Here is a 23,646-nt window from a genome sequence, read left to right on the forward strand (position 1 = left end):
AAGCAATGGAAATCAAATTGAAATCAATGGTGATGGAAACGGAAACCTCTGGTTTCTGTCTGTGTCAGTTTCCGTCTGTTCAGGGTCCCGTTCTGACGGAAAGCTCCGAAGGAACGTCAGAAAGGGACCCCAACGCAGATGAGAACAAAGTCTTAATGATATATATTACGTGCATCATGTTCCTCTTTTTTTGGTTCACATGTAGGTTTTGATATACATTCATGAAGGGCCCTTTATGGTTTAGTTAGAGATAATTGTAAGTTTTGTGTCCTCTCACACTCAGGCCTAGTCCACACTGAGTTTTTTGTCTGGCAGAAAAAATCTGCCTTAAAATTCATTCAGGATTTTTTTAGGCAGATTCTGAATTTTTTTACGCTTTTTTTGATGCGTTTATTTTTTAGCCGTTTTTTAGCCGTTAATTTTTAATTTCTTAACCGTTTTGTAAAATGAATCCAACACAAAAAACGCAGGCAAATTTGGTAAAAAACCATGGCAAAAAACTAGCGGCAATCTTTTTTCTGCCTGCCATTGATTTCAATGGAAGGTCAGGGGTGTAAACGGCTCCAAGAAAGAGCATGCCGCTTTTTTTTCCTTGAGCGGTGAAAAGCCATCAGGGAGAAAACTGCCTCCATATGTATGGAGGTATTCTCCCTAGAAGCACTTCTTCTGACGCAGAACAGGCCTTGACTTATAGTACCAACAGAGCCTGTATGGGTTCACTACTAGGCCATTCCTTAAATAAGACTTTTCAGCTTTCCTGACATGTCTATTTTAGCAAATAATTGTATTCCTCATAAGATAATAAAACATTTTATGAGAATTCTGCATTGTCCTATTCTTCTGTTATTCCTCCTGGAAATGTATGAATAAATTTACAACTGGGCGTTATCTTTCCCTTGTCAATAGGTTATGTCTCTACACAGTCTGACAGTATCAGACTCCATTAACATGAGTTGCGATAAAGAGCCTTATTTCCAATTTATGATTAAATATAGATATAAAAGTGCTGGAAATAGGGGAAAAAAATATTGAACCTCGAGTAAACAATCAGAATTATATAAGTCGCTGTGAGCTCTTACCAACATGTTTTGCTAATTAGAGGATTTTCCAAGATCACCCTCTTAAAAAATACATTTTCCTACTGTAAAGAACATGATAATATTTGAATTAAAAAAAATGGGTAATTACCGATATACCGGCATTCCTGGGGTGCGCCAATTGTTTTCATAGCTTGGCGCCTTTTTTTTTACTCAGCTTCATGCTGAGACTACATGATCCCATAATGCCTTGCAAGCTCTAAGAAGCGTGCATTAGGGTCCTTCTTCCCTTTCATGGCTCGCTCAAATGTTAAATACACGCCCCCAAAATGAAACGTCACTAATGACGTACTGTATACTGGGCTAGAACTATCGACTCCTACCCTTCGTTATTGGTATACGGCACGTCACTAAAGGCTAAAGTCAATGTGACGTCAGAGGTCACGTGACGAGCAGCGAAAGCGTAGAGAGAGAGCACTTTGGGGAGAGTAAATACCTTACAAAGTTAGTGCAGGTAAGAGACTAGATATTATGCCCAAATAAACGTGTAATTTTTGTTCATCCACAATATTAATTCAAGCACTGTAGGTCCATCAGTTTGTTATAATGATGATGATATAAGATATGCAACGTATAAGATCACAATAGCAGTGTCAATTTGATATCAACATTGATTTGTCTTTACACCTAGTTTGCCAGATATTTCCACAATTTTTTTTTCACAAGGAAGGAAAGATATAAAAAGCTTTAAGCTGCTATAAAATAAATGGAATCCACCTTTAAAAAAAAGTCCCTGATATAATTTGAGTCAAATACAAGAATCGAGTCGACCACTCCAGCTGTCCTTGATCATATGTGCAAGGTTACAAATCTCCTCCGGGGAAGGATAATGCAGCTGACAAAACAATCAATGGTTCCTGATTTAGAAGAAGCAGGTTTTCTTAAAGTAGCTATTTTAGGAAATGTTCCTAGAACTAGTTCTGTGGATGATCAAAATGTAAAAACTGTATATGCCGTTTTTCAATGCCACGCTTTTCCTCATTGTCACTGGCAAAATATGTGGCAAATGTGCATCAAAACCAAAAACAAATAAGGCACGCTGAAAACTCTAAAATGTACTAAAGGAAGCCGTTTTTAGTCTGATTGTGTGAATAGGATTTTAGAGAATACATTTTACTTTGCCACATATTTTTAGTCACAGCATGAAAATTGTCTATATGGCTTAAAGGATATGTACACCTTCGTAGGCATTTTTTTCAAATTTAAATCTATGTTTTATGTAATTACAAATGTTTTTTCTATTGACTTTTATTGAAGAAAATGTTTCCATTTTTACAATAAAGCGTCTATGTATCCTCTATACATAAAAGACGCATCATTCGCTATCAGCTGAATCCGTCAGTGAAGTGGACTGACGGCTCGACTGAGAGCGGATCCTGCGTGTCTATAACTAACATAATTATGATCAAATCTAAGTTATTATGGTGATTCCGTGTATACTAATGACTAACTGATACAATATGGATGACATATACGGATAACATACACTACCGTTCAAAAGTTTAGGGTCACTTAGAAATTTCCTTATTTTTGAAAGAAAAGCACAGTTTTTTTCAATGAAGATAACATTAAATTAATCAGAAATACACTCTATACATTGTTAATGTGCTAAATGACTATTCTAGCTGCAAACGTCTGGTTTTTAATGCAATATCTACATAGGTGTATAGAGGCCCATTTCCAGCAACCATCACTCCAGTGTTCTAATGGTACATTGTGTTTGATAACTGTGTTAGAAGGCTTATGGATGATTAGAAAACACTTGAAAACCCTTGTGCAATTATGTTAGCACCGCTGTAAACAGTTTTGCTGTTTAGAGGAGCTATAAAACTGACCTTCCTTTGAGCTAGTTGAGAATCTGGAGCATTACATTTGTGGGTTCGATTAAACTCTCAAAATGGCTAGAAAAAGAGAGCTTTCATGTGAAACTCGACAGTCTATTCTTGTTCTTAGAAATGAAGGCTATTCCATGCGAGAAATTGCCAAGAAACTGAAGATTTCCTACAACGGTGTGTCAGAGGACAGCACACACAGGCTCTAACCAGAGTAGAAAGAGAAGTGGGAGGACCCGCTGCACAACTGAGCAACAAGACAAGTACATTAGAGTCTCTAGTTTGAGAAATAGACGCCTCACAGGTCCTCAATTGGCAGCTTCATTAAATAGTACCCGCAAAACGCCAGTGTTAACGTCTACAGTGAAGAGGCGACTCCGGGATGCTGGCCTTCAGGGCAGAGTGGCAAAGAAAAAGCCATATCTGAGACTGGCTAATAAAAGGAAAAGATTAATATGGGCAAAAGCACACATTGGACAGAGGAAGATTGGAAAAAAGTGTTATGGACAGACGAATCGAAGTTTGAGGTGTTTGGATCACACAGAAGAACATTTGTGAGACGCAGAAAGACTGAAAAGATGCTGGAAGAGTGTCTGACGCCATCTGTCAAGCATGGTGGAGGTAATGTGATTCTTCGGGGGTTGCTTTGGTGCTGGTAAAGTGGGAGATTTGTACAAGGTAAAAGGGATTTTGAATAAGGAAGGCTATCACTCCATTTTGCAACGCCATGCCATATCCTGTGGACAGCGCTTGATTGGAGCCAATTTCATCCTACAACAGGACAATGACCCAAAGCACAACTCCAAATTATGCAAGAACTATTTAGGGAAGAAGCAGGCAGCTGGTATTCTATCCGTAATGGAGTGGCCAGCGCAGTCACCAGATCTCAACCCCATAGAGCTGTTGTGGGAGCAGCTTGACCGTATGGTACGCAAGAAGTGCCCATCAAGCCAATCCAACTTGTGGGAGGGCCTTCTGGAAGCATGGGGGAAATTTCTCCCGATTACCTCAGCAAATTAACAGCTAGAATGCCAAAGGTCTGCAATGCTGTAATTGCTGCAAATGGAGCATTCTTTGACGAAAGCAAAGTTTGAAGGAGAAAATTATTATTTCAAATAAAAATCATTATTTCTAACCTTGTCAATGTCTTGACCATATTTTCTAGTTATTTTGCAACTCATTTGATAAATATAAGTGTGAGTTTTCATGGAAAACACAAAATTGTCTGGGTGACCCCAAACTTTGGAACGGTAGTGTACAGGTGCACATATTTTTAACACTTTCCATAGACTTCAATAGGCGTTTTTGATCCGTTTGGAAAACAGAACATGCTGCATTTTTAAATTACACATATATTTTATACGCCAATGTAAATAGCTCCATAGATTAACATTGACTCCATATTACGCGCTGGAGCAGACATAATACTGATAAAAAAACATGCTGGTGTTGAAGAGACCAAAGTTCTAAAGTTCGATAGGTTTTCAAAATGTATTTTTCTAGATTTTTTTTCAGTGTATATGAGATAATATATTATACTCCAAATCAAACATTTATGGGTCAAAAGTTATATTATCACAGGTTACAGATGCTTTGTCAGCCAGAGAATAAACATTATTTGCTACTAAAGAATTGTTCCATTTTCTGACCATTTTCCCTGTAACCAATGAATTAGTATTCACTTACCCACAACGTATCTGGTCCTCTCTCTTGAAGGGTCGTCATGCTTCTCTCAGACACAGCAGGTGAGGTCAGAACACTGGCCCTGGACTGCGGCCACTCATACAATGACTCAGTCTGCTCACCCTTGCTTTTCTTCCTCTTAATAATCTACACAGTTAGAATAAAAGCACATTTTAATATTGCACAATACATATAAAATACTACATGATAATTGATAAATCAACCTTGCTACTGTAAATAGCTAAAAAAAATAAAAAAAATCGAAGGTCTTATTCATATGGCAAGTGTGTGTGCATGGAGTCAAGGTGGCGGAGAAAGGAGACCCTAGCGTATTATGGAACCATGGGCACTATATGTATGGTGCCTCTGTACAGCACCGAATTCCCCACCTGAAACTTTGTGATACGGCATGTGATAGAACAGGTCCTGGTTTTTTTTTTCTGACGAATTCCGTATCAATTTGTGAAAAAAAACCTCCATGTGCCTACGTATAAACGTGATTACTTACTTAACATTGGGTATAAATGCTTAGAAATGCTTTTTAATTATAAACAATATAAATCAATCCATGTCAACATAACTGTAAAAACATCATGTGATGCACAAAAATAACCAACTCCCACAAGAATAAGATAAATAATTGATCCTTATTTAGATAATATCATTTGAATTGATATCAGGTTAAGAAGAATCAGTACAATGAAAGAATGGTCCATGGCGAATTGAAAACGGATATGTACTCTCTCTGTAGCATAGTGGAGTATATACTGTAGTATATACTCAGAGTGTGACTCCTTCCATTTTTTGCGTAGCCAGACTGCATTTCATAATCTACTATCTGACACGTTCTCTGTATCTGCAAGCCAGTAAAGTAATGCGCTTCTTATCACTAGCTGGATTTAGTAAGTCGTAGAAAACGTGTGTGATATATAAATGAATCATAGGCTTAGGATTATTTTAACTATAAGAAGTCAAATATTGCTAAGCCCGTCAGCAGTTTTTGTTCTGACCATGTTCAGCTTTGTAGTTTTATCTTCCTGTCCCTCAGACCCGTCGGTCCTCAGGCATTGGAGTCAAGTAGTAATTTGATGTGTCACTAGTGCTTTCATACTTTATATCTTGTTGATCTTGTTACCTTATCTTTTGTCTTTTTCCTACAACTTATTTATCGTATTACTGACTTGGCTTTGAGACATTATTTTGTGCATTACCATCATTAAGAGTCCTAAGTGAAACAACTAACAGCAATTGCAGGATTCTCAGGCCATTTAGAAATTGATGCCAAGCTACCAAAAACAGGAAAACAATAAGATTCACCATATACTCAATGTGCCCCCTCCGCCCGCGCTGCCACTGTCCAGGTCCCATGCTATTCCTTTTGTTTGCAGGGCAATATAAAAACATATCGTCCATAGGGCCAATGACTAACCACTGCAGGGACGTCACTATGGATGACACATGACTACGGCAGACCTTGATTGGTTGCTGTGGTCTTATGATAGTTCATCCCTAGGGATGACACATTGTTACGTTGCCCTGCAAGAAGTGGCAAGGTACTAGATAGCTTATGTAATTTAGGCAAAGGCCTCATCAACACGACTATAGTAGGGCTCCGTTTTGTACAGAGCTGTAAGTGAGCTTCCATAGAGGTGCTAGGTTTTACTATATATGTATATATATATATATACCATATGCCTCTGATTTCATATAGAAGAATACAAAGGTTTTTTTCTTTCGTATTCCATATGAATCGTGCTTTATCACGTGCCGCATTATGTAGTCATACTTCTAGAAGAGAATATTTCTGATATACGGAAACCAATGGAGAGTCCTTGTGGTTCCATAGTACAAAGTCACAGTGGACTGTGCCACCATACCACTTCTATTGTGATTATACCTACTCGAGACGCATGAAACATGCCACCAAATCTCTTAGAAACTGTACTTATTCTTTCTGTGCTGTTCTGGTTACATAGAATCTCAGAATGGTAAGTTGTCTCACCAACCATAGGTGCCAATAAGATATATGACTATGTATTAAGTGTTACCATGCTGATCACTACCGTCCTATGCTTATAAACAAGTCTTAAAGGAATGTTTTTATATTCTTTACAACCGGGAGAAAGCAGAGAAATGCACTCACCTTCTGTACAATGGTTGTAGCCAGTTCCTCAATCAGTTCTTCCTTGTGCTCCCGCAAATAACAAGCTTCATTCTGTTTATCCTGAGGGAGTAGGGAACATTTATGAATAAGTCACTGCTTTATGAAATCTAGGACACAATACTAGATTAAGCCACGTCTCTCTGCAGGGCTTTGCAAGGTCAGGACTGAATTCCTGGATATTAACAAGTCATTGCAGTCAGATAATAATTAAAATGTCAGATTTAAAAAGGAGAGGATTTTATAGGTCTATAAAGTAACATTAAAACTGAGATTTCATCAATGTAAGGCTCTAAAGCTTTTATCAAGATACCAATTTGCAGTGAATCTTGAACTTGCAAATATATTTTTCTATCTATGGGGCAAGCTCTGTTGGTACCCAAGGCAGGGGTTTAGGAATTCACTCCCCCCCCCCATTTTGATTTCTTAATTTCAGCATGATATCTGTTCCCCCCTTCCCACCAAACACAACACATCATTTATAATACACTCCACATTTCCCTCCACAACCATCTCCACCACACATGTACAGTTCTCATACCAGGGTTGGCTAGCCACACTACCATGTATCTGTCCACTGGCTCCATCCCTCATCCCAGGGTTTTTTTAATTCATAATTGCACCCATCCCCCTCAAATGGCCCCCTAAGAAGTCACCTACTCCACCTACCCCTCATCACGCCACTGATCTACAAGACCCATTATTAGATTTTAAAAAATATATATATTTTTAGATCATATTTTAAAAGTGGTTCAATCATATCTATAGCGAGGGGTGGGAGAAGGTATTTAAAATCTAAAGTAAATAACTTAAAAGACCATAACCCTGTCCTCCCCATCTCTCTAAACATTTCTCCAAATGGGCTTTAGTTACAGAGGAGTAGGTTATCAGTTAAACAGCAATGTATCAACATAAAAAATAATGTTGAGAACAAATCTTTGAATATATCTCTTCATGTCATCATGGCTGGGAGTGCTCTTGGATTCATGACATGGTGGGATATAGTTACAGTAATTGATAAGGTTTAAAAAAGACACAGGCGCATCAAGTCCAACCTATAATCCTCCCACAATTAGAACAATGCATCAATGAGTAAGCCTGACTCAATATATACTCAAAGTGGAGTACATTTCATCTTTATAATAAGAGCTCTATTGGGTAATGAAGAAATCTGACATTGCATTACCACAACCTTGTATTGTGCACTAGGTGGTTGCCTATCCTGCCTATTGCTATATGTTGTAAGCATTCCATCCAGCTGAATCATTAAGAACATAATAAGAATTCAATAATATAACTTTCCATTCTAGGGGAAGGGGGAATATTCAGTTTTTTTCAATATATAGATTCTCTGTTTTTATTGTTACCAGTAGGCCATTTGTATTTTTATGCCTATTACAGAAGGCATTTTAAACCTTAACCCTTTCCTGTCACAGACATTTTTTGGATTTTCGTTTTCATTTCTTCCTCCCCACCTTCCAAAAGCCATAACTTTTTAATTTTTTCGTCAATAAAGTAATGTATTGGGAAACTGTGAAAAAATTATTTGTGGGGTGGAATAGGAAAAAAACAGTGATTCCTCAATATTTTGAGGGGTTTTGTTTTTATGGCTTTCACCGTACCGTAAAAATGGCATGTTAACTTTATTCTACCGGTCAATATGATTACGGCGACATCAAATTTATATAGATTTTTAATGTTTTATTACTTTTACAAAGAAGAAACTAATTGTTAAAAATAAAATGTGTGTTTTGTCGCCACATTCTGAGAGCCATATCTTTTTTCATTTTCCATCGATTGAGCGGTATGAGGGCTTATTTTTGGCGGGACGAGCTGTAGTTTCTATAGGTACCATTTTGGGCTACATGATACTTTTTAATGCCTTTTTATAAACATTTTTGTGGGATATGAAGTGACCAAAAAACAGCGATCCTGGCATTTTATTTTTTCATGTTTTACGGCGTTCACCGTGCGGGTTAAATAATGGTATATTGTAATAGTTTGGACATTTACGGACGCGACAATACCAATTTTGTTTATTTTTTTACATTACTTTAGAGGGAAAAGGGGAGTTTTTTTTAACTTTTATTTTTTTTTATACTACTAAAAACTTGATTTAACTTTTTTTTACACATTTCATTAGTCCTCCTAGGGGACTTGAACTAGCCATGACAACCATCGGCACGCCCTGATCCCGTCACGAGGGGGGGCGATGAGGATGGTGCCCCCCTCTTTCTAACGTCTTAGATGCTGCAATCGTGATTGATCGCAGCGTCTAAGGGGTTAAACGGCCAGGAACAGCGCGATTGCTGTTCCTGGCCGTTAGTCCCGGGTGTCAGCTGTAATATACAGCTTACACCTGCTGCGTATGGAGCGGGTTCAGCGGGTGACCCTGCTCCAAACAACACCCCTGCACCACGACGTGCTATTACATAGTGCGCGTCGTGGTTAATGACCAAGCAATTTTTTGGAAAGTTTTTCCATCGTCGCATTTAAAGAGCTATAACTTTTTAATATTTCCGTCAACATAGGTGTATAAGGACTTTTTTGTGCAACAAGTTGTATTTTTTAATAGCACTATTTTGGAGTACATATAATTTATTGATTAACTTTTATTAACTTTTTTGGGGGGGTAATGATAAGAAAAGCAGAAATTTTGACATTCTTATTTGCATCCTAAATTTACGCTGTTTACCATAAATAGCATAATAACTTTATTCTGCAGGTCGTTACAATTGTGGCGATTCAAGATTTATATAGTTTTTTCATGTTTTACTACTTTTACACAGTAATAAACACTATTTTTCAAAATTATTTGTTTATTTTAAGAGCCATAACTTTTTTAATTTTCTGCTGACATAGCTGTATTAGGGCTTTTTTTTGCAGGACATCTTTTTTCTTATTGGTATCATTTTGGAATACATGCGACTTTTTGTTTTTTATCAAATATTTTTGAAGGCAGGAGGAACAGAAAATTGCAATTCTAGCATTATTTCTTATTTATTACGCCGTTCACCATGTGGGTTAAATAATGTAATAGTTTTATAGTTGGGGTCGTTACGGACATTTTGTTAAGAGAAAAAGTGGGTTTTTCTTACTTGGGATTTTTATTTATTATTAACTTTATTAAACTTTTTTAACTTTTTTTTTAGTCCCACTACTTCACTATACGTTCATTTGATCTCTTTTATAATACACTGCAATACTTCTGTATTGCAGTGTATTATATTATTGTATTATATTAATGTATTATTGCCTGTCAGTGTAAAACTGACGGGCATTTACTATAGGCAGACCTGGGAGCCTTTGTTAGGCCCCCGGCTGCCATAAAAACCATAAGCACACCCGCGATCGCACCGATGGGGTGAGAGAGGGAGCCCCCTCTCTCTAAAACTACTTAGATGTGGCAGTCACTATTGACCACAGCATTTAAGGGGGTAAACAGGCAGAATCAATGCTGATTTAAATCCTGCCCGCTAGCTGTGTTCCCTATAAGGTGCGCGGCTGCGCGGACGCGCATCTTCCACAGTCCGCCCGCTTAGTAAAGTTTAAAGCCCACGCACTGTCACGGGAGGAGGGCAGGTGCAGTGGCGTCACTAGCACCGGAGGGGGCTCCGGTGCTAGCGACAGCCACATTCACTTGTATGTGCGTCCTCAGGATACTATAGGCTGCAGGCCACGTTAAGCCTGCAGCCTATAAGGCGCTGGGAGTCGCGCAGGCCGGCGTGATGACATAACATCAAAACCGGTCTGCACATGCGTCCCGCCGGAGAGAGGCAGTGTAGCGCTCTGTCTGTCGCGGGAACGGGGCAAGGTAAGTACAATCCTTTTTTTTTTTAATGAGCTGTGGGGAAGGGAGGCTGTGTAGCGCTATATACAGGGGGATTGCTTAGTGGCACTATATATAAGGGGGCTGTGTGGTACTATATATACAAGGGGGCTGTGTGGCACTATATATACAAGGGGGCTGTGTGGCACTATATATACAAGGGGGCTGTGTGTGGCACTATCTACATGGGGTCTGTGTGGCACCATCTACAGAGGGGTCTGTGTGGCAGTATCTACAGGGGGGGGGGGGGTCTGTGTGGCAGTATCTACAGGGGGGTCTGTATGGCACTATCTACATGGGGTCTGTGTGGCACTATCTACAGGGGGGTCTGTGTGGCACTATTTACAGGGAGGTCTGTGTGGCACTGTCTACAGGGGGTCTGTGTGGCACTAACTACAGGGGGGTCTGTGTGGCACTATCTACAAGGGGGTCTGTGTGGCACTATCTACAAGGGGGTCTGTGTGGCGCAATCTACAGGGGGTCTGTGTGGCGCTATCTACATGGGGCTGCATGTGATTCTATGGGTGATGCTATCTACAGGGGATGTGTGATGCTATCTACAGGGGGGCGGCTGTGTGTGGCGCTATCTACAGGGGGAAGACGCTACAGGGGGGATATGTGTGGCGCTATCTGCGGGGGGTCTGTGTGGCATTATCTACAGAGGATCTGTGGCGCTATCTTCAGGGGCGAAGACGCTACCTACAGGGGGATGTGTGTGGTGCTATCTACAGGGGGTCTGTGTGGCGCTATCTACAGGGGGTCTGTGTGGCACTATCCACAGGGGTCTGTGTGGCACTATCCACAGGGGGTCTGTGTGGCACTATCTATAGGGACAGTGGTGTAAAGAGGGATTCTTTCTTTGATGCCTATAATTGGTGTTTATAACTGTCGTCTATTTTACTGGTAGACTTGTAATATTTTAGTATTTAAAAAAAGTAATTAAAACTAATTTAAAATAAGTTTTCTTATTCTCTTATTTAGTCGCTATATTAGCGTTTACTGGGTGTATTACTTTTGGTCATCAGATCGCCCACCATTGATGGAGACTTGCCCTGCTCCCAAACTGCCCCGCTTGGGAGCTGCCAAGACTTAGAGGGAACATTGCCCGCTAGAGCATGTCTTCTCCAAACCCTCAGCTACTTCTGGTAACTGATAGCAGGGAGCTTTTACTCCTCCCGCTGGCCATGCTTTATTCTGATGCAGCGCCGTAAAAAGGCTACATCAGAATAAAGCCAGTTAGTGACTGCGTAAAAACACCTATGGCCGGTCACTAACGGGTTAATCATGTTACCTATAATTTACAATTATTTGTATTTAGCCATTACCGAAATTTCAGTTACGTCAGAGTCGGTATGGGTGGAGTTTGGAGTGGGCTCACAGCGCGGGTGTCAGCTGTGTATTAGGGCAGATTCACACGAGCGTTGCGTTTTTGCGCGCGCGCAAACAACGCAGCGTTTTGCGCGCGCAAAAAACATTTGACAGCTGCGTGTGTCATCCGTGTCTGATGCGCGGCTGCGTGATTTTCGCGCAGCCGCCATCATAGAGATGAGGCTAGTCGACGGCCGTCACTGTCCAAGGTGCTGAAAGAGCTAACTCTTTCAGCACCCTCGACAGTGAATGCCGAACACAATATCGCAAAACCTGTAGAAAAAAAAGAAAAAGTTCGTACTTACCGAGAACTTCCCGGCCGTTTCCTTGGTGACGCGCCTCTCTTGACATCGGGCCCCACCTCCCTGGATGACGCGCCAGTCCATGTGACCGCTGCAGCCTGTGCTTGGCCTGTGATTGGCTGCAGCTGTCACTTGGACTTAATTGTCATCCGGGAGGTCAGACTGGAGGAAGAAGCCGGGAGTTAGCGGTAAGTCAGAACTTCGTTTTTTTTTCTACAGGTTCATGTATATTGGGATCGGAAGTCACGGTCCATGGTGCTGAAACAGTTTAACTCTTTCAGCACCATGGACAGTGACTATCTCCTGACGTCGCGTACCGATAATTTTTTTGCCGGGTTCGGCCAAAACGAGTTTGGCCGAACCCGGTGAAGTTCGGTACGCTTGTCCGGCTTCGCTCATCGCACAGACACTCCGTTTGGATGTTCGGAAACAGAAAAGCACGTGGTGCTTTTCTGTTTTCATTCATCCTTTTCACTGCTGTTGCGCGAATCACTCTCGTCCCACGGAAGTGCTTCCGTGTGGTGCGCGTGATTTTCACGCACCCATTGACTTCAATGGGTGCGTGATGCGCGAAATACGCAGAGTTATTGAACCTGTCGTGCTTTTTGCGCAGCAGACAAACGCTGCGCAAAAAGCAGGGACTGTCTGTACTGCCCCATAGTCTTGTATTGGTCCATGCGTGCCGCGTGAAAACCACGAGGCCCGCACGGACCGAATACACGCTCGTGTGAATCCCCCCTTACAGCTAACACTCATCTCTAAAGGCCAGGATCGGAGAGATCTCTGACCCTGGCTTTTTGACCACTTAGATGCCACGGTCAATTGCAACCACGTTCTAACAAGCAGTTTAAACAGAGTTTATCACTTCATCGCCCCTATGACACAAATGCATGATGCAAATAGTTGTCATGGCAGCCAGCTTGTCCAATGTAGCCCCCCAGGTCTGTCATCTTTGTACTCCTATTAAGTCCTACCAGAAGAGGGCTTAATAGGATCCATCAAAACTCACAATATACCACAATACATAAGTATTTCAGTATATTGTGCTAGGGTTCCAATGATTGCTGATTCTGGTACCCTAGGGGGACTAATAAAAAAAGAAAAAAAAACAGCTAAAGAAAGTTTTTTGTAAACTAAACTATTGTTTTATCTAATAGATATACATATTATTGCTATCGCCGCATCAATAAAAGTCAGAGCTATTCTAATATAACATTATTTAACTTAATGCCGTAAAAAACGTATCTCCCCAAGAAATTTAATAAAATATGATTAAAAGTTGTATGTACCCCATATTGGTACGAATTCAAACTTGCCCCACAAAAATCAAGCTCTTACACCACTTATCGGTGGAAAAGTAAAAAAGCTATGGCCCTCAGAATTATGACGATGCAAAACTATTTTTTTTAACAAATATATTTTTCTTTGTAAAAGTAGTAGATCATAAAAAAACAAAACTATTTTACTTTTTTACCGCAAGGTGAACACTAAAAGCGATATCCCCCAAAAAAATTGAGGGATCACTGTTTTCTTTTCTATTCCACTCAAGAAATTATTTTTCAGTTTGTTAATACATTGTATGTACAATAAATGGTGGCGTCAAAAAATGTAACTCGTCCCACAAATAAACAAACCATCAAACGGCTATGTCCACCGAAAAATATAAAAAAGTTATGGCTTTTGGAATGTGGGGAGGAAAAAACAAATATTAAAAAAAAAAAATGGCAGCAGTGGCAAGGGGTTAAAGCACTTAATATGTTTTATCCTAAAATAAAATGCTAAATTTCAAGTTCATGCTATCTTGACAACACATATAAGCAGGGTATTTTCCGAAACAAGGTGCCTTTGTTTATCTCCAATAAATACATAGATTTTCCTCTTTCAAAGTAATACTGCAGAAATACAGGATTCGCCAACAGTATAAACTAAACGGTAAAGCTATTACATTTTCTAGATTAGAGGATTCAATACCTGAGGTATGGGTTGTAGAAATTAATTGTCTGCCTGAAGGTTAAAAAGATCACTGGCATTGAGGGTAGATGTTGCCATGACAACTGAGAATACTAAGGTAATACTAATCAGGTGAAAGTAGAATGAGATTGGATCAAAATAATGGAAAAAAACAACAAACAAAGACAAAAAGCTAATTAAAAACACATTAATGCAAATAATATTATCTAGTTCTTTTCTGAACATAAGATAAAAACCAACAGAAATGTCTGACCATGTGCTAAATCCTTCTTTACCCTCCATAAAAATATGTACTTTCAACTAAATTCAATTTTACATGTTCAGATGGCATCTTATTAGATATGCCTGTAATGTCAGCGTGGCAATGGCTAGGAATATTGTGTGGACAGTAGCAAAGTCATGGGATTAAGATAATAATTTTATAAAATATTTCCCTTTCTAGTTAATGTATCTATAGTAGGTCTAAGGACACATGGCAAGGCTAAATGGAACTAAAGTAATTTTTTTGCCAGTAAATAAGAGGGACTTTTGAGAGGTAAGCAGGGGTGGAATCCAGCCGGTTCTCCCGAATTGGTTGTTAAAATAACAGCCGGTTTGCAGAACCAGGGAGAAGTGGGATCCCGACCCAGTCTCCCTGCACTCAATTGTATCCGCATCCTAAGGACACAGATACAATTAAGCCGTCTAGCGCTGGCGAGGCAAGAAAAGTATAATTTCCCTGCCCCGCCATTCAGCACTTTATCTATGATGCAGGTGGTGCGATGATGTAATCGAATCGCCTGCATCGTTTTGCTGTAGAAAGCCTGGTCAGAATAGACCAGGCCTACATCGCTGGGAGACAACGTGGGAACGGAGACAGGTGTGTATGTAATATTTATTTTAGTGGGCACTGTGAGTAGCACTATCTACAGGAGACACTGGCACTATCTACAGTGGACACTACCTACAGAGGACACCATATGTGGGCACTGTAAATGTCACTATATCCAGGAGGCACTGTGTGTGGAACTATCTCCAGGGGCCACTGTGTGTGGGGCACTATCTACAGGAGGCACTGTGTGAGACTATTTACAGGGCGCACTGTGTGGCACTTTATACAGGGGGCACTGTGTGTGACACTATCAACTTGGCGCACTGTATGTGGCACTATCTAAAGATATTACTGTGTGTGTGACACTATCTACAGATGGAACTGTGTGTGGCACTATCTGCGTGGAGAATTGTGTGGCACTGTCTACTAATGGCACTGTGTATGGAACTTAGGGGGCACGCTGTTTGACACTATTTACAGGGGCACTGTGTGTGGCACTATCTACAAGGGCACTGTAAATGGCACTATATCTAGTAGGCACTGTGTGTGGCACTATCTCCAGAGGGTACTGCTTGTGGGGCACTATCTACATAGGGCACTCTGTGTCACTATTTACAGGGGGCACTGTGTGGCATTTTATACAGGGGGCATTGTGTGACACTATCTACAGAGGGTACTGTGTGTGGCACTATTTACAGAGGGCACTGTGTGTGGCACTATCTATAGATGGTACTGTGTGTGGCACTGTATAGAGATGGCACTGTGTGTGGCTCTCTCTACTGGGGGAACTGTCTACTAATGGCACTGTGTGTGGCATTAGCTACAGGGGGCACAGTGAATGGTGGCATATTTATGAGCACAGCGTGTAGAAACCATTTTTTTTATGCACTATTTGCGTGGTGTTCTAGTTCACAGTGTGTGACACAATGGAATTTAGGGACTCCGTGGTATATTCAGGGGCACACTACATAGTGCCAGTATATTCAGGGGCATAGCATGTGGCACCATAAGGATTTTGTTTTAGTTTATAGCCGTGGATGTGTTGGAAAAGTAAGGAGCCAAAAACATCTGAGCAGTAAATTCTGCAGCAATGGGTTAGGCCGGGTGAAGTCATCATGAAGGTCTGAATCGGCTGGGGAAGAAAAGAAAGAAAGACTAGAATCAGAGAATATGTAATTTGTCACTGAATGTAAATGTTTCCGTCTGACGGATCAGTACTGTATCCACTGTATGATCTGCAGCGAGATGATGGTTGATTATTTTTTGTGAAACAGCAACTCCCAGAATTACTTTACCATTGTTCAGGAGTTACTGGGAGCTGTAGTTTCACACCGTACAAAGTTATATGGCACGGGCTAACCTGACTTTGCAAATGATCTCTGTACTGAGCTGTATTTGTGCTGGTATTGAATATATGTACTGAGCTTGGTTCTGTTGCTGTATTTATGTACTGTACTTGGTTCTAGTTCTGTATTTATGTACTGGGCTGGGTTTTGCCATCGTATTTATGTACTCAAATTGGTTCTGGTGCTGTATGTATTTACTGAGCTTAGTTCTGGCACAAATTCTATGCATTAGCCTTTAATCTGTTACTGTATTTGTACACTAAACTTTTGTATTTGTGGCTTGTTGTAAAAAGCTGGGAAATATAGTGTCTTAGGAATATTGTAATTGTTTTATTTGATTATTAGGGTTGTAATGATTTCTGTGGCGCGACACACCACAAAAGCCACCCTCCCCTTGAGCCCGTATATCTTAGTAGGCCAATTTGAAAACCTGTTGTTAAAAATTTGAATCCCACCCCTGGATCCAAGGTTTTAAGTCCCTCCTTCGCTTTCATACCTTGTTGATAGATAATAGTGATGAGTTATTACAGACCTCAGAACGGACCCATGTGTCTGCCTGCTAGCAAATAATGGCCTAACAATAATAACATTATTAGACTCTGTATACTAGTATGTCATGTGTTACCAGATGGTAACAGGGTTGAGGTGAGGGATAACTATACCTTTGAAAGTTAAACCCACCTCCATTTTCAGCATACTATTCCTATTTGGACAAATTTATATACTATATCATTTATACTGTGTATTCAGAATTTATACCATCAGTAACAAATCTGACCTTTTTTGGGGGAAATAGAGGAAAGTTTTAAGCTCATTGTTCAATGATACCTTAAAGCCAATATTAATCGTTGTGGTGTCCAGTACAGATTGTACATGGTGTACTGATATATTCATACCTACTGTATATAAAGTGAGAAATGTTCTTAACTTTGTACTGACTGCTCATATGAAGAATGAGCTCAGAATGTAGCTGGCAGAATTAAGACAATGACATTTTTCTAAACCCTGAACTTGGTGCACTGATGCTTGGAGTACAGTTTACAAACACATCCTATGAATGACATTTGCCTCTTCTCAGTTATACAATATTCTGTGAAGCAGAAAATAACTTCTGGGGTAGAATATATTAGAAAAGCACACTGGAGACATAGCATGAAATAAAGTTTCAATGGTTATTAAATACACTGAACATAACACAGCTTTCTCATTAATTCTCCCACCTTTTTCTTTTACAATAGATGTCTAATTTTACATTTATTGAGAGTAACAGAATTAAAATAACCTAACAAAATGTTAAATAGTATTTAGTTATTTTCCCATGCAATATAATTGGTGGGCGTCTGGGCACGCTCACTTAACTGCATCTGTTAAAATCGTTCCCAAACATGTCACAATTACTGGTGGATTGGCATACTGGTAAGGGATTTTCTATAACACCATGAATGAGGTGGGCTATGGTTAGCATGCTGCTGTCCTCAAAATGCCAATTGGAAAACAAGCAACCCATATACTTTTCTTGCGAAGGGCCATCTGTTGCCAGTGTCCGCTACTGGGAAACACCCTTAAAATTGCATAATACATTAAACTATTCCGGTTGCTTGTTATTCATATGATCATACTGGAAACCATTCTGGTTGTATAGCAATTTTAAGAACTTCTGCCAATAATAGTGTTTCCCAATGTTTCTAATCCAAGTGCCCATAAGTCCCTAAACCATCAAAAGTAAAGCGAGACCAGATCAACTGATAACTGAACCCGGATTAAACTACGTGGGTGAAAATTAACATCTTAATATGAAAACATAAAATCATGTGGTAGGAGAAAGTGACAAAAGCTTAAAAATAGGTGCTGAAGCTCATCTGGAAGATAAAATTGGATAGCTGGAGGGGAGTGCAATATGCAATTTTTAATTTAATTGCCTAATACCTGTTTGTGTGGAAGAGACTATATTTGGTGTAATGTAGGGAATGAGGTTGAAGGAAATTCATACACATGCTGCTTTTGGCACTTTTTTTAGGCGGTTTTCGCGGCGGTTGCAGCAGTTTTTTCCGTCTCCCATTGATTTCAATGGGGTTATTGAGGTGAAAAATGCCTCAATAAAGGTGATGACGTGGTTTCCGCAAAAAAATCAGCGCCTAAAAACTCTGTGGGATCAGGGCCTAATGGGGAGGAAGAGAACTTTCAGTGCTGTAAGTATCCCATACCATGATCAAACTGATATTCGACCAAGCAGAAACATATGACAAATACATAATAGAACATTTTAAAGTTGCCATCAATGCCAATGGGAAATCAATAGTAAATATCCATGACATTACAAGTTGTTACATGAAACCAACTGTTACTATCCAGAAATACATAGGCATTGCATGTTGCTTTCCAGAAATAAATACATTGGAACAAATTAATAATGTTGCAGAAAGGATAAAAATAGACTAGACAGTTGGAAACCGCACCAAATGTATCAGAGTTGTACAGGCAGAATTAAAAATTAGACGAAACTTGCAAGAAGTAAGACATTTTTCTATTCTTTTGCGCCAAAAAATGCTGCTGGATTTAGTGACCCTCCTAGGAATGCCCCTTTTTATAAATAGTTTTCAAAACTGTCAATTAAGGTGAAAAGGTTGTGTAAAGCGCATAATACAGTACATTTGGCACATGCCATGTATGCCTCTTTTTTAGTGCATTTGTGTCAAACTTCTATTGGAGTTTGCTCTGCAATTCTTTCCTGTTGCAAGTACTCGCTGGGTCAGTAAAAACTGCTGGACACACTGTCATCTGAGTGTCCAAATTTCACTGTGCAGTACAGATGCAAATGTAAATGTCAGATGTCCAAAGTTTAAATCTACAATACTTACGTTAGAAATTGGCGGCATAAAAACAATGGCAACAAATGTTCATCAGACACTTTTATTATTAAAGAGACAGGACCAAAACACCTTGCATGGTCAGCCCATTGCTCTCTTCTATAAATAAGGAGATTATCTATGGAGCAAAGGAATCTAAGAACAGGACAGCAGATGATGTTGGTGCGCGCCATACATGCCATACAGTCTGGTTAATTTACACAGACTAGAATTGTTTCTTAAAAATATTAATGAGATTCTAGATGTATAGATATATATCTATCCCAAGATATATGTAGACTTAGTCCCTGTTCTGGGTGTATGTGCAGAGTAGGTCCCCACCTATGAAGGACGACTTGTCGTGGCAGGTGGGCACACACTTTTTGATCAAAATATGCACTAAGAACCTCCCTATTGTAAGTAGATTTAGCAGTAATGCATATTTATTAATATTAAGCGGTTTAGATGACATTGGTGTTCACAGTGTGCTGTCGCAATTTTTTTTGTGCTGTGCAAATTTGCAGTCACAGGCGTTCTTGCACCTGCATACACGTTTTGTTTCATTTTGTTGGAATGTGCTGTTCAAACTTTTGTGTTGTTTGTGTGGTATATATATATATATATATATATATACATACATATATATATATATATATTACCTTCTTGTACACAAACTACTAAAAGACAAAGAGACTTACAAAGCACTTACCAAGCTATCGCGGTATGATTCTGCCTTGGCAATCGCTTCTTCTACAGCTTCTTCTGCCACACGTAAGGCCACTGATAGAGTGTCCATCATACTGTGTCCTGAAAGTCATATGCCATATTAATAAATACTACAATGTTTAGTAACTTTAGATGACTCAAACATTTCTGGACTGCATTCCAATCTATTTTATATGCCCTCTGTTTGAAAGAAATATAAACATGTTAAAACAAAATGTGTACATAGTAACGTATCCACACATTCTCTACTTTATGTATATATCGTAAAATGTCTTTTAAATTCATGATGGATCCATAAAAAGTAAATGCTACCTTGTGTCTGCCTGTAAAATGTTGAGTCACTTCCACAAATACTTCCTTCATTTTCTAAACTTTCATCAATAAAACTTCCCTCTGAAAAGAAAAAAACACAAATAGGGACATTAAAAAAATAAAAATAAAAATACTGTATTCTTTATGGATGTTTTCTCTGTTTGTCTCTTGATGGAATGCATATAGGGCAACTAGTGCTTATAGCAACACTCCAGGCTCCACTTACTAAGGCTCATTTGCTTCAGTATATGTACGTCAATTACTTGATGTTTATCTTTTTCTCACTGGTGAAAGTAGTCTGTACTTTATAATCATCCTTGCTGTATAGGAAATCTGCTCTCCAAGCACGAACTTCCTGGTGAGCCTCTGTTTATACACAACATCCAATCAGAAGAGGCAGAGCTGCAGTGAGGTGGGGGAAGCAGCAACCTGAGCCAATGATGAGGCAAGAGGTGGATTTCAGACTACCTCCAACTCTTTGTAGGCACTGTAGCTAAGATGAAGTCACAGATCACAGCTTGGCTACAAATTCAGCCAAACTAAAAGGAGGAAGCGCTTAGGAATATAAATAGTAGGTAAGCATCACTGACTGACTAACTGACTTTTAAGCTCTTGATCGGACATACGGTTTAAACAAGAAGTGACAAAACTTTTTCAATATGGGATGTATTATCTTTGTTACAGCCATACCTTCTTCATTCCTGAGGCAGTTTTCTAACATCTCTGTGGTAGCCAACTGATGAACTTCCTTGTGGCCTCACAACGTGATCTACTGTTTGACGCTATGCAGTCTACATATACATGGAGATTTACTGTTCAGTCACTACTGACTTAACCCAACCAAAATCCTATTTTTGTAAATCAGACAACACCAATCTTTCCTAAAGGCATCACAAGCAAACATTGCCAGCTTCTTCAAGGACAAAATCGGATCAGAAGCTGTTTGGTAGAACTTAGAACATATATGTATCCTCTTCATACAGATCAGATATGGCCAATTGATAATGTAGGGTGCATGTAAACAGAGAAGTTTGAAAAACACTTGAAAATACAACAGCAAATAGAGGCAATTAATTAAATTCATTGTTTAAAGAGGCTCTGTCACCAGATTTTGCAACCCCTATCTCCTATTGCAGCAGATCGGCGCTGCAATGTAGATAAGAGTAACGTTTTTTGTTTTTTTTTAAAACGAGCATTTTTGGCCAAGTTATGACCATTTTTATATTTATGCAAATGAGGCTTTCTAAAGTACAACTGGGCGTGTTTAAAGTTAAAGTACAACTGGGCGTGTATTGTGTGTGTACATCTGGGCGTTTTTACTTCTCTTACTAGCTGGCCGTTGTGAATGGGAGTGTATGATGCTGATGAATCAGCATCATCCACTTCTCTTCGTTAACACCCAACTTCTGGCCAGTGCAGACACAGCGTGTTCTCGAGAGATCACGCTGTGACGTCACTCACTTCCTGCCCCAGGTCCTGCATCGTGTCGGACGAGCGAGGACACATCGGCACCAGAGGCTACAGTTGATTCTGCAGCAGCATCAGCGTTTGCAGGTAAGTAGCTACATCGACTTACCTGCAAACGCTGATGCTGCAGAATCAACTGTAGCCTCTGGTGCCGATGTGTCCTCGCTCGTCCGACACGATGCAGGACCTGGGGCAGGAAGTGACGACACAGCGTGATCTCTCGAGAACACGCTGTGTGTCTGTGCACTGCCAGAAGCTGGGCGTTGTGTAGAGAAGTGGCTGATGCTGATTCGTCAGCATCATACACTTCCATTCACAACGCCCAGCTAGTAAGAGAAGTAAAAACGCCCAGATGTACACACATAATACACGCCCAGTTGTACTTTTACTTTAAACACGCCCAGTTGTACTTTAGAAAGCCTCATTTGCATAAATATAAAAATGGTCATAACTTGGCCAAAAATGCTCGTTTAAAAAAAAAAAAAAACGTTACTCTTATCTACATTGCAGTGCCGATCTGCTGCAATAGGAGATAGGGGTTGCAAAATCTGGTGACAGAGCCTCTTTAAGGGTTTGGGAAATCTTGTGACAACCAACACCAGTATAGCTCCTATTCCTAAGAGCTTTATCAAAATTCTGAACTTGATATATTTTAAACTTGAAAAATATCCATTTGGCTATCTCAATCTTGGCAATTCTAATCTGAATTTAAAAAAATGTCACAGCAAATACTAAACTCTACAGAAGTCATCATTTGAGAACAAGAGATAAATTACCAAAATATCAAGCACATGTACAGTATGTAGTTTCAAGGACTGTTGTTACTGAATTGTTAAGGATGTTAAAAGCAAATGTGAATGTTTCCATTTTGACTTTCCCATTAACTAGGCTTTGAAGGAAGTATTTGCAATAACATAACACAGTTTATCATTAATATTGTATTCAATCAGAATGGCACAAACCACACAAGTCAAAGAACAAATGACAAATTCACAAAAACTTTATACTATGTAATAATTTGAACTCAACGCTTTAGGTTTATAGTTTTGATTATATTACTGTTAACGAACAGGTGAAGGAAAAGGCTATTTTCAGTGTTTAGCCAGGCAAGATAGAAAATTTGAAGGACAAAATGTTTAGAAAGGTAAATTATTAATGATCTTCTTTGTGGGTATTTAAATAGCAACTTGTGTGTCTCCTAACAAAAGGATAAACAAGGAAGCAAATAAATGTATAGTAATAAAAGACAAGATTCTTCTATAAACAGGGACGGCCTTAGGATAGATGGCGCCCCGTGCAAAACTTTCGTCGCCCCACCCCATCATAAAAAATTCCCCATAAAAAAGTATAATGCCCCTCACAGTATAATGCCCTATATAGTGCACCCACACAGTATAAGGCTCCTTTAGTGCCCCCATACAGTATAATAATATTATTTAATAATATAATATATTATAACCCCTTCAAGGACACAGTATTTTGTCCCCTAATTGTGCCCACACAGTATTATGCCCCCTAAGTGCCACACACAGTATATTGCCCCAAGTAGTGCCCCTACACAGTATAATGTCCGCTTAGTGGCCTCCACACAGTATAATGCCCCCTCCCCTGGCTGCCACACACAGCCCCCCTTGTACATAACGCCCCCCTGTAGGTTGTGCCATACAGCATCCCTGTAGAGAGTGCCATAATCCCCCACCTCCCTCATGTAGACAGTGTCATACAGCCCCCCAACATCCCCCTTTGTAGAGAGTGCCCCCCCCCCAAAAAAAAAATTGTACTCACCTAGGCTCCGTTCCCACGAAGAACTGACCTGCTCCACGACGGGAACCTTGTGAGGCAAAAAAAATCTGCCTTTAAATTCTTTCAGTCATTTTGAAGCAGATTTTTAATTC

General features: G+C 39.7%; 1 protein-coding gene across 2 annotated transcripts in view; it reads right to left on the reverse strand.

Annotated features, from left to right (window-relative positions):
• Nucleotides 1–23,646, reverse strand: part of MYRIP (myosin VIIA and Rab interacting protein) — a 474,673-nt gene that overhangs the window by 90,591 nt on the left and 360,436 nt on the right. For both annotated transcript variants that reach the window (XM_075827100.1, XM_075827101.1), the window contains exons 5-8: nt 20,285–20,365; nt 19,956–20,053; nt 6,756–6,836; nt 4,616–4,759 (exon numbers count right to left, since the gene is read on the reverse strand). In XM_075827100.1, the coding sequence (XP_075683215.1) occupies nt 4,616–4,759; nt 6,756–6,836; nt 19,956–20,053; nt 20,285–20,365 (404 nt within the window). The remainder of the gene's footprint in view (nt 1–4,615; nt 4,760–6,755; nt 6,837–19,955; nt 20,054–20,284; nt 20,366–23,646) is intronic.

Source organism: Rhinoderma darwinii, chromosome 5 (genome assembly GCF_050947455.1).
Source record: "Rhinoderma darwinii isolate aRhiDar2 chromosome 5, aRhiDar2.hap1, whole genome shotgun sequence".
Lineage (NCBI taxonomy): Eukaryota > Metazoa > Chordata > Amphibia > Anura > Rhinodermatidae > Rhinoderma > Rhinoderma darwinii.